Here is a 12920-nt window from a genome sequence, read left to right as displayed (position 1 = left end):
TCTGGTTTAGCGACACTCAACTTCACGCCAGCCGAGTGACCCCACAGCCTCTGCTTTCCCTGATTTGATTTGACGGGGTTTTTTTCTTCTTTTCTTTCAGACAGCCTTTTTATGCTTGAGGTCATGATTGAGGCTTTGGGTCCCACTGGAATACCAATTTTGTTCTTCTAGATTTAGTCTGTTATTTTTGTTATTGTTGGTTATTTCAGTAGAAAAAAAAAATCTTACTTCATTCTTTTATTAAGAAATGACTCAGCAATTGCAATCTGATGGGATATTTTCCCATAATTTTCGTGAATAAAAAATTTTAACTCTTTGTGTCCTTTAAAGTTTCTTTTCCCCCAGAATATCATTTTTACTCCTTGGTTGACTATGTAGTTTAGATCCAAACTAGAGTCTATGATTATATTTTTAATTTCTCTTTAAGTGGAAATAAGTTAAAATTAGGAGTAGTATTGAATTTTTACCTCAAAATTCTCTTGTAATAACATCCTCCCCATTGCCCTCAAATTAAAAAAAAAAAAATTAAATCCTACATGAAACAGAGACGAATGGTTCATGTTTAATTCAAGTTAAGTGAAGTATGAAAAGGTTTGTTTAAAAAAATTGTTTAAATTTTAGTGATAAGAGTTTCTAATTCATGGGCGATTGGGATTGACATGTAGACACTGATGTGTACAAAATTGATGACTAATAAGAGCCTGCTATATAAAAATATAAATAAAATAAAATAAGAATTTCTAATTCAGGAGCTGGAAGGCAGAACTGGAACAGGTGAGAAAGTGTCCTGGGTTTAGGTCCCCATTAGTTGTGAGATATTGGCCTCATCTCAAAAGAAGGATTAGATTAGGCACCTTAGGGGCTATTCCTACTCAATTTATTTGTGACTTTATGAAGTTGTCTCTTTAAACACTGTCTGAACAATGATGTGCCTCAGGTTTCTAGTGGTCTTTAGGTCAGCTGATTCCTAGCCGTTCCCTCAAAGTCTGCCTTCATCTGGATCCTAATTTGGTTTGGCATTCTCTAGTGACGCAAAAGGCAACTCACGCTGGGCAGCCTCCTTTGTGGCTCTCCTATCAAAGGATGACAGCTCAGCAGCCTTCCTGTTCCAGAGCACAGGACGCCTTTGCTTGGGACTGAGCTGAGGCTGCTAATTGTTCCGCCTCCAGGATCTCATTTAAGCCCAAACTGCCATCCCAAAGGTGTATTATTCAGTCATCTGTCAGACCCATCGAGAACGGTTATTTCAGCTTGGAAGGGAAATTTAAAAATGGAGGCGAAGTAGGTTGTTTTCTTTTCTAGTGTTATGTCATAAGCGGTTGCTAAAACAAAAACAACCCTGTGTCTTAAGTTCAAAAAAGTCACAGCTATTTAATTTATTTATTTCAAACCAAGAGCTGCTCAATGCCTGATGCCATTTACATTTGAAATGTAAAGTGGATTGTATCCTGTCCACTCCCTCCCTGGGTGGTGATGGAAAGAACTAGGTGTTGACATGTCCTTGTAACAAATTATTCGCTCAAAGAAGATTCCCTGTCACTTAAGGAGTTAAAAATCGAGTGTAACATTTCTCAATGTTGGCTGAGGTGACTTCAGGAGCTCCCCGGGGCAGTTAGGAGGCTGCTCAAACCCCTGCTTGAACAAGGAGGTTGGATGCCTTTCAAGATTTTTGGTGGGAAAAGGTTCTGCTGCAAATGGAACCAGAGGGGAAGCACAGGAGAGAGGGAAGGAGACCAGCGAGTGGGGTGGGGGGGGGGGATTAATGGTCCTTTGGGCTCAGTGCTGTAGTAGAAACATGGAATGTTCATTACTAGCACAGAGGCCAGGGGTGAATCTACAAAGTGAGTAAGCTTACTGGGGAGTTGGGAGTGAAGGGCATTCCAGGCCAAGAAAACACACCATCAGGGAGGCAAGAAACAATGCAATACGTTTAGAGAACGCAGTTTAGTGTCAGGGACCACAGCGTAAGAGCAGGTGGGAGCCCACCAAGGCGGCGTGGCAGACAGGGGGTCAGTTCTTAGAGGTCCCCACAAGACATACCCAGGTGTTCCCCTTTCCTAGCTGCGTGGCACCATTAAAAGAATTTCAAGGTGAATCAGCTGTGTGACATCAGCCAGACCCTCTGTATTTGTCTGCAGTCCCCTACACTCCTTTAGTGCTTTAGTAGAGAAATACCCATTGTTTAAGGTATGATTTGTGGCCCTTACTTTAAAGACTTTCTAGTCTCTAAGAGAAGCTAATGACTCCTTTGTTAAGGTCACCATTACAGCATCGCAGACTTACTGGGACCTGGACAACCCTGGAGGTCATTCAGTGTCTATCAACAGAGGGTGCTGTAGCTACTTCACCTTTGTGCGAGATTGACCCAGGCTCTGCAGGAAGTTAGTATTGCTGGCCCCTGGGCACTAAGTGGCAGTAATACTACTCTCCCCACTCAGTCATTGTGAAAACTAAATTTCCAACTAATTTTCCTAAATTTCCTTGGGGTGGTGTTGACAGTGACACCTACTTCCCCCACCTCCGACCGCTGAGCCCAGGCTCCCCACATTTTGCAGATGAGGAAACCAGGGTCCAGATGGGTTACATAACTTGCTCCCAGTGAACCAGCTGGTCATGGGCAGAACCAGGCCTCTGGAATTCCGGTCCAGGGCTCTTGGTGTGGTAATGCTTCAGCCCCCTCCCTCAGTTTCTTGAAAGTTGAAGTATGCCTGTGACCCTATTAGGTTACTGATTTGATGCCTTCTTCTTTGTGCTCTTTTCTGAGTGAGGAGGAAAGGGAGGGAGCAGAATGGAGGTTGAAAGGTGAAGGAAGCACTCTCAGAATCAGGTAGATCCATACACAAAGCTGAGATATATGAGAAGAAAAGGGGCAGGCAGCACCAAAGCTATCTCCTCCAGCTTCAAGTGGACATGACTCCACTACCTGCTGTTGTTGTTCATCCATCAACATGCCACCCCATCTACGGGCTAGGCACCCACTATTCCAGGCACTGGAAATACAATGATGAGACACGGTCCCTTCCTTCATGAAACATATAGCTTAAGAGGGAAGACAACACTTAAAATTAATCACGAGACAGGACTATAAATAATTATAGCCAGCATCTGCTGACAGCTATTCTGTGCCAGGTACTGTCAAGCACTTTATATACATTATCTCATTCAATCCTCCTTGCAATACTATGAGTTAGGTACTATCATTATTTCCATTTTTCAGACGAGGAAACTGAGGCCTAGAAGGTTAAGGGATTTGCCTAAGGTCATGCGGCTGGGATTTGAATCCAGCTGATCTTGGAGGGTATATTATACTGCATAATAGCAATGGTAGGTAAAATGTATTGTAGAAGCCACATAGAAAATGCATTTAGAAGTAATGGATATTGACCATCTTTGCTACTGTCTGAGAGTCAGATGTAGACTTTATGTTTCTCAAGGAGCAAGTGCAGAGAAAGCTCCTCTTTGGGATTGCCCCCTCACCACACCCTGTTCTCTTCCAGTTCCTTGTGGTTGGTGCTTCACTGTGGTTGCAAAGACCAGGGATACCTACCCTGGGGAAGCAGTTCCTTATGCTCAAATGTGTCTCTTTGATCACAAATTCGGATTGATTGCTATCTGTTTTGTTTTAGGCCCCCTTTTAAGATGAAGATAAATTAATAGTCTGAAGTGAAGAGTAGCAGAATCATATCCAGTTGAGACTTACAAGATATTTTAATAATCAAGGAAACTAAAGTTTCTGCACATACCAAGTGTTTTCCAACCGAGGAGATGCTCATGTCTCCTCCACCCAGATCTAGCTCCCCTTGCATATAAATCCTCCTCTCACTCAACCCCTTATCTAACACCTTGAAGAGGAGGTAAAACCAAATTATTCGACATTGTCTCTTTTATTTAACTTGACAACCACTGTGAAAAAAAACCCAACAGACAAAGTGATGGAGATGTTTTACAAAATAAACATTAAATAGAGATTGATCTTCAAAGCATTTAAGATTTCTGTGTGTGTGTCTGTCTGTCTGTCTTCCCCATTGGCACTCTGTAACATTGATCTACGTAATTGTTCTTTACAGTTGAAATCTAATGTTAATATTGCTCATCAGAACTGAATTATTTTTAAAAATTTTTTTACAGGGTCGTCATGTCAAAACGGGCCAGCTTGCAGCCATCAAGGTTATGGATGTCACAGGGGTAATGTATCATTATCTTGCCGTCTCAAAGTTATATATTTGTAATAGAGAAGTTAGTGACAGAGAAAAATCATTTTTTGGAAATAGAATTTTTTTAGACATCTAAGACCTTTACCCACTTGTGCTTAACATAAAAATTAGGAGTATTCAGCAGCTGACCAAGATGACCATGGGTAAATCACTCTGATTAAATTAGATACCTACACACTGCCTTATGTAGTGAGAGTGAAGAACATGTGTGCCAATAATTTACATAAACACAGCCAAGGACATTTGCAGATGAAGACAGAACAAGGATTTGAAGGTATTAAGAGAATAATACTGAGATTACACAGAAGAGGTGGGTCTTAACAGTTTTCCCCAAAGTCCACCTAACACTGGAGTAGACAAGAGTTTGGATAACTCTAAAATCCTAGTAGGATGTGTAACATGAATATTTTCCTCCCCAAAATGTTATAGACCAAATAATCACAATAACTACAAATACTTATTATTATAAGCAACACTGAAACAAAATTTCTGCCTGGATTATCAAAAGCAATCTAAGGAACAGACTTTATTTTAAATACAATCTTATGCTTTCAATCCTTTTTGCTAGGTCTATTTAAAATATTTTAATGCCTTTTCTAGAGTACAGAGCAAAAATCAGACTTGAAAGGACTTATTGGAAATCAAAAGCACGTTAATGATTTTCTGTTGTCCCCAGGGATTTTTCTAAGATGTCTGTCAGCTGTACACAAAAGCTAAAAGACCAAAGTCTTCTGTTTGGCCCAGAAGTGGATTATTTAATGTAAAGACATGTAGAATGAATGGGTCACACAAAGGTATCAAGAACCAGTATACAAATAAGAAAAACACACAGTATGTCTGTAGGTCAGACTTCAGTCCATACCTTCTCTGGTCCAGTTTGCTACCTTTGATAAGTATACATTATATGCTACACTATTAACCATGATACTAATTTCACTAATTTTCATTTATACCACACATTGTACTGTTTTTCTTTCCTTACTTATTATTTATCTGAATTCCTTTTTAAGTTCTATGCATTTTAAAACTTATATGCATTTTTAACAAGAAAAAATTTTGTTCCCATATGTTTAGAAGAACTTAGATAAAGTAATTCTTCCTTTTATTTCTCCTAAATGCATTATTCAAATTTCAGAGCTTGCAAACCAGTTCAAATATTTCATCCCAATTAGTTTATTAATTCACCTGGCCTTTACTGAGTAAGAAAATGCATGCAGATTATATTAATAAGGTTTAGGTTCTGCCACTTGCAAGAGAAAACTCAAAATAACAGAGGCTTAAGTATGATGGAAGTGTTATGCTCTCTCACGTTAAAGGAGTCTAGGGGCGACAGTCCAGGGATGTGTAACAGCAATGTGATGGAGTAGGAGGGTGTTTTCATCTTTCTGCTCCATCATTCTGACACGTGGCTTCCACACTTAAGGTCAGTTCTGTGATTTAAGGTAACTGTTGGATTTCCATTGATCACATTCTTTGGCAGGCAAAAAAAAAGGCAGTGCGGGGAGGGGGGGAGTGGGTGGGAGCAGAGTGTACAGAAGACAGCCCTTTCCAGTGAAATTTTTTCTACTCGCATACAACGTTTCTATTTACTTCTGCAGTCATTGGCTACCTAGCTGCAAGGAAGCTGGGAAATGTGGTCTTTCATTCTACCAACCTGTCCAGTTAATTTGGGTTCTATTATTAGTCAGGAATGAAGAGAGAATGGATACTTGTATTGTTAATTAGCAGGGTCTGACACAAAAATCAAGATCAGATACTATCAGTCTCTACATAGAAACCCATTAGAAACGTGTAAATCTTTTAGAGCTCCCAGCACAAAACAAATCAGAATTTATTTTGCAATTCTGCTAAAGTCATACTACTGTATTTTCCTTGAATTGAATAGGATCTCCACATAATGTGATGCACTTGGCAGTTGAACAACTAATGGATGTGGATGGAGCCCAAGACATTAATGCTGTAAAGTTCTGTTGTGTGGGTCTGCAGAACTACAGTTGAGTTCCACTGGCGTCATTAATCTCAGTGTACAAAGCTGTATATTGTTGCACAAAGTATGACTTGAGAGCACTGAATATCACTTTTTCTGGTTCTGTTTGTGAGATTTTAAATTGTGCAAAGAATCATTTACTATTTCTAGACGACCTTGCTTGGAATCAAAAAAGTTACACAGCAATTTATCCCAGAGTACGTATTTTCAGTTTAAGCAGTGTCAGTTGGCCTCTCTAAACTGGGTTTCACAAGGCAACTGAGACCTACAGAAAATGATTTAGAGTCTATTTTCTCAATTCTCCCCAGCATGGTACAGAGCTAGCACCATTTTCAATGCATAGGAGAGTCAATCTATTGCATACAATGGATGCTTTATAGTATTTAGGCTTAATTCTCTCGGGGGAACCTCTGTTGAAAGGGCTGGATAGTTCCTTGATTTAGACACATCATTGACCATTATGCAACCACTGACCCCTAACAAAGGCAAACATGGATACACATCAGGAAATGGTTTTCTTATTTCCCATGGTGTATGATCCAGCATCAAATGACTTTTGTATCACCCCCTTCTTACACATCACAGTCAGCATAAAATTTCCTTTGTGAAACTCATGTGGTATCCTCAGAAAACAATCTATTTCATTTTGTCATGTTGTCTTTTGTGTATTATGGAACGCTGCAAAAGCTTCTTACCAATTATTATAATTGTGCTCATTATAGCTGCTCTGAGATGAATTCTCAAAGGTCATCTTTGTTAATTGTTTGCAGTGATCTACTGCGAAGTTACTATAGTTTATCGTAATGAATTTGATAAAACTATAAGCTTGAAATCAATTTTTAAATTATTGTTTTCTTTCTATACCATTTCCTTTTTTAAAAGAAAATAACCATAGAGAAAACTGGATATAATGCTTATGTTCTTCTGTTTTAGAGCTGAGACACTTCCAAATTTGCTAATATTTGCTTCAGAATTAGGGCTTAAACTCAGACTCAGTCTTTGAAGTTCTTTTAGTTTCTGAAGTAATTATGAGAATTTCTGCATTTTGTCGCTTTCTGGGGATTTCTTCCCAGCTGGATTTGTGTACTTTAATCATCTAAACAAAACTGGACCCTCTCGGGTAGTGTTCCTCAAGGTGGACAGCCAGCATTTGCGGGCTGTCAGCACCCCTGGGGTGTTCATCCGAAAGGCAGATTCCTGGGCTTGCTGCAGAATTTCTGGGTGGAAGAACCTGCCTTTTCTACAAGCTCCTCAAGGAGCTTCATGCACACCAAAGTCAGAGGAACACTTTTCTAGGGACTTGTATTTACTGCTTTCTGGTTACCAAGTATGAAGAGACCATGATTCTTTGATAATCCTGCAAATAATACCCATCTTCATTTGAACCAAAATTCCTAATGTAAACTAGTCCCTTTACAATGATACCTTGAAGCCCATGTAGGACTTAATAAGATAATAACTTACTGTCATAGGCTTTCATCTTCACAATGACTGGTTGTGATCATTACCCAGGACACTTTGGGTTGTAGTACCAAAGCCCCACTCAGACTAGATGAAGCTGAAAACAGAATTTATTGTCTTGTGTATATTTAAAAAAAAAAGAAAAAACAAAAAAAGGCTCAGCAAGATCTAGGAAGTCACATGACTGATTAGGAATTTTGTATCTCTCCATCTCTGGGCTCTGCTTTCTTTCTACCAGCAGCTCCAGGCTCATGTTCTAATTACTTCATTACCCTCAGTCCCAGCAAGAGTGCCAGTGTGAACATCAGTGGCTCAGCTTGGGTCACGTCACCATCTGACAACCAAACCCTGTTTCTCTCCAGCCGCATCTGGGTTGGGTGCCTGGCCCTGGAACCTACCACAGGGACTGAGAGTTAGAAAGGATTCCTCAAACAAAAACCTAAGAATGTTAAAGCAAAGGGTAGGATAGATGCTGGGCAGGGAAAAACAAGAGAATTCAATGTATTACTGTAAGATCAAATCATTTTAGTAGATGTATTTAAAACTGACTTAGTCCTTAAGTAAAGTGCCTCTCTAGTTACATTTTTTATATTTCAGCCTGAAATAATAATGGTAGCTAACACTGATGAAGGGATTATTATGTGCCAGAACTCTTTACAATACTTTCTATATATTGATTCACTGAATGCCCTTAACAACCACCAGACTCCATTATTAGGTCCATTATAGAGATGAGAAAACCAGGCATATTAAGTATCTTGCTCAATGTAACATGTAAATGGTGGAGTGAATATTTCAACCTGAGTATTTTAATTCTACTTTTTAAGTCCACCCTGTTTTGCACACTGCCATAGATCTTCAGTTAACATAGAAGGATATTTAGTGTTTAATTAATTTATTTGATAAACATTTACTAAACACCTACTTTATGACAGACACTTGAAATTCAAAAATGACAAAGTGGTTCTTTGCCTGAAGGGGAGCTGACAATAATACAACCTTGCTCTAAATATTTGTAAGTAAAGCTAATCCATTTTATAATAAAGTCATACAAGTCATAAATAAAGTTACATATAAAGTTTGATGTGACAGTGAGGGATAGTAGTTAAGCCCAGGAGGACAGTCAGACGAGAACGTTCCTGGCCAAGAAAACAGTCTGTGCCAAGGCATGGAGGCTGAGAGAGGTGGAACGTGTTCTGGAAACTATCACATAGTTTAGTTTTAGTATAAAAAATGTGCTGAGAAGAGAGTGATACAAGGGGAATCTGGACAAGTTAGGGTCAGGTCATGAGGGAATTCATTACAAGGTTTTCAAACTTTTTAATTTTCCCAATAGAACCCTGAGAGCAAAGAGTCTTAAGCAAAAACCCATGAGATAGAAGATTTACAAGGCGGGTTGTTTTTTACAAGGGGCGGGAGGCTGTCAGTCCCAGCCCCGGCCTCACACCACTGCTAGAGCCAGTGTGGAAGCCAGAAGTTAAATAGCAAAGTAACAGGATGGGATTTGCCTACTAGAAGGATCCATCTTAAGCCCTGCTTGATTGAGTTTCTATTTCTGTCTCACTTACTGAATTCCTGTGGGTGAAGCTTTCAACCAGTCTCCGTCTCTCTTTGAAGAGTAAGGAAGCAGCTTTCTCCCGGTAGCTTCTGGTAGAGTGCTTTGCCCGTAGTTAATGGGCTCATTGAATGTTTGCTGAAATCGGACCAAAAAAAAAAAGGAAAAATCTTTTCATCTTCGGTTACTGGGAGAAATCAGGGGACACGCTGCTCCGGGCACATTTGATTCCTCCTTCCCAAAGGGAGGGCAATTCAGTGGAATGATTGGTAGCATAGAAGGTAATATTAGTAACAGTAATAACAACAACAACAGCCAGAGTCAAAAATAAAGATGGCTATCATTGATTGCTTATATGTGCCAAGCATTGTTCTTAGTACTTAATACAATATACACTAACTCATTTAATCCTTCAAACAATTCCTATTAGAGGAGCAGTGCTAATAATATCCATTTTACAAATGAGGAATTAATTGAAAGCAAAAAATTCTAAATAACTTGCCCAAGCGCCACAGACAGTAAATGGCAGAGTTGGAATTTGAATCCAGCCAGTCAGGGTGTGCCCACCTTCCCCACGGCCCTGTTGTAAGAATGAGAGATGGGGGTTGGGAGTCGGGGGGCATCACCAGAGCATGGCCTTCAGATTCAGACAGAGCTGGGTTCACGCCCACTCCTCTCTTTACTGCCCTTGGGCAAATTTTTTAACTTTTCTGAATCTCATTTTTCTTATCTGTTAGATGGGAATACAAACATTGCAAACTTGTTTTGCGACTAAAATTATATAATATCTAGTGCTTGGTACATAACAGTTCCTCACTAAATATTAGTCCTGGTAAGAGACGGTGAACGCCTGCATGGGGCAGGCAATAGGAATGAGGAGAGCATGTTATAATGTGCATTGGACTTCTGTAGCTGGGGATGGTAGCCTGTGCTGTGAACCACATGCCGTACATGCCATGTGTGGGTTAGTTCATTGTCAATATATGTAAATAGTTTGACTCAGCCCTGTCTTCACTACCTCAGTTACAAAGTTATTAGTCTTACCCTGAACCACAGGTAACTGTCAAAATGACTTAGTGTAGAGCAGGATCCAGGAGAGAAAGTGGGGCTGGATTCCAGAAGCTGAAGACTGAAATCACAATAATTCATTTTTTCATTCACTTAAGAATGAATGAATGTGCTATGCTCTGGGGTGATAGCGGTGAATAAGACAGACACAGGCGCTATCTTTTGGAATCTTACATTCCAGTGTGAGAGAAAGACGTTTAACAAACAGTTGAGCAGTTATTTGACAGTTCTGATTAACGTTCAAGGAGTGTACAGAGAGTATTAAGGGAGAATTTCAGAAGGAAACTGACCTACCTAGGTGGCCAGTATGTTCGTTCCCTGATAAAGTAACAACTACATGAGATCAGAGGATGGGTAGATATTGGTGAGGTTGGTAGGGCGTTCCCAGCTGTGGAAGCCTGACTCTCAGCAAAGCCTGGGAATCCCCACCCCAGGCTCTTCTGCTGCAGAGACCCTTCTAGACACCTCTTTGGGACTTTTCAAGTAGATAAAGTTAGCGGAAAGACCGGTCATATAAAGCACATGATGAGAACTTTTAACAGAGAAAAGATAAACAGATTTTTTTTTTGTCTCTATAATACCCTCCACCTTTGGGGCTATTTCCAGTGTCTCAATTCTGTGTGTTGTACAGCACGTAGAACTTGGAAAGCTTCTAAGTTCTAAAAATGAACAAGCTGAGCTGCTTACTCCATGCACACTTCAGCATTTCTCCTTACATACTGATTACACCCCTTTGGTGGCTTATGTGTGTCTGGGTCTCTGCACGTGTGCATGCGTGCTGAGTGGGTGGCCTTGCAGTATGTGTATGCCTGCATGCTACAGAGATTGCTTAAGAGCAAAAAATGGACCTGGGGACTCCTGTCTATACCCCACACTAATGAAGGTGAACACTTAGGTGCACTAGTTGTTAGAAGTGTTTTTCCATTGTGATGGTTTGTTTTTAGTAGTGCCTTTCATTTGTGTACCTCAAAGTATTTGATCAAAACTATAATTAGTTCTTTTATCCCCCTAGTGGAATCAAGATGCATGAAGGTAAGGAGATTGGCCCACAGAGGTTGGGGTGCCTGGAATCATTAAGCAGGCCATTCAAATCCAGATTTGTTACCAAGTTCCTCAATCATGGACAGTGGGGGGTCTCCTTTCGTAGATCCGTGCTCTCCTTTTCATGCCAGCACATCTTTGCCATCTCACATTTATGTCCCTCTTTTGACTTTACTTGGTTCCCTCTTGTTGAGCTCTTTTGAGGCTTGACCTCCTCATCAATACGTTGGCTTTCTGAATGACGTGAAGCTCACCTTTAGTTTTCCTTTTATGAAGAGTCCTCTCTTTCTCGTTTAAAGCCTGCTGACTTTAAGGAGCCCAGAACAGGAACTGTGCATTATCCATCTTGGCACCTCCTGCAGAGCCTGCTGACCTAGGGCCTGGCACATAGTAGATGCTATACAAAATGATATTATATTTGTAAAAACAAGAGAGCAGAGAAAATATAAAGACTAGAAAGCCAGATGAAGAAAAAACAGATCCAAATTACAAGCCACAGGGAATTTGATAGTTATTTTTTCCAGTAACCAAAGACAAAAGGGAAGACATTATCATTTACACTGTTAATGCCATCAGAAAAGACGACCCATTCCGATTCCTGTGGGCTGTTACCTGAATTGTAGGTGGAGGATTCTTGAGGATGTAAGCCATCTCATTTATTTATTTATTTTAATTTTATTGAAATACAGTTGTTTTACAATATTGTGTTAATTTCTGCTGTTCTGGAAAGTGATTCAGATATATATATATATGTATACACATATATATATATTTTTTCATGTTCTTTTCCATTTTGGTTTATCACAGGATATTTTTTTTTTAATTATTTTATTTTATTTATATTTATTTTTGGCTGTGTTGGGTCTTCGTTTCTGTGCGAGGGCTCTCTCCAGTTGTGGCAAGCGGGGGCCACTCTTCATCGCGGTGCGCGGGCCTCCCACCGTCGTGGCCTCTCTTGTTGCGGAGCACAGGCTCCAGACGCGCAGGCTCAGTAGTTGTGGCTCACGGGCCCACTTGCTCTGCGGCATGTGGGATCCTCCCAGACCGGGGCTCGAACCCGTGTCCCCTGCATTGGCAGGCAGATTCTCAACCGCTGCGCCACCAGGGAAGCCCTATCACAGGATATTGAATATAGTTCCTTGTGCAAGTAGGACAAGTAGGACGTTGTTGTTTATCCATCTATATATAATAGTTTGCATCTGCTAATTCCAGACTCCCCAAACTCCCAACCCTCCCCCACCCCCCGACCCTAGCAACCACAGGTCTGTTCTCTATGTCTGTGATTGTTTCTGTTTCTTAGATAGGTTCATTTGTATCATATTTTAGATTCCACATATAAGCAATATTTGTCTTTCTCTTTCTGACTTCACTTAGTATGATAATCTCTAGGTCCATCCATGTTGCTGCAAAAGCTGTCTCATTTATCATAGATTTTAAATGAATGACAACATTCCTAGGATTAAAACCTATTTTTAAGATTCATAGTCCTCTTGGGAGTCATACATCCATGCAGGCTTGGGTGTGAGAAGAATGCATGTCACCCTCGTGTTGTCTGCTTCTCTAAGGGATACTACTTCCTACTAAAGAGAGAGCA

The 12920-nt window shown here is 40.2% G+C and overlaps 1 protein-coding gene across 4 annotated transcripts in view; it reads left to right on the top strand.

The window, feature by feature from the left end:
* TNIK (TRAF2 and NCK interacting kinase) overlaps positions 1-12920 on the top strand; it is a 412707-nt gene that overhangs the window by 240603 nt on the left and 159184 nt on the right. For all 4 annotated transcript variants that reach the window (XM_057546114.1, XM_057546113.1, XM_007197510.2 and 1 more), the window contains exon 3: positions 4129-4185. In XM_057546114.1, coding sequence (XP_057402097.1) covers positions 4129-4185 — 57 coding nt within the window. The remainder of the gene's footprint in view (positions 1-4128; positions 4186-12920) is intronic.

This window comes from Balaenoptera acutorostrata, chromosome 4 (assembly GCF_949987535.1).
Source record: "Balaenoptera acutorostrata chromosome 4, mBalAcu1.1, whole genome shotgun sequence".
Lineage (NCBI taxonomy): Eukaryota > Metazoa > Chordata > Mammalia > Artiodactyla > Balaenopteridae > Balaenoptera > Balaenoptera acutorostrata.
This window is presented reverse-complemented; position numbering and strand designations above follow the sequence as displayed.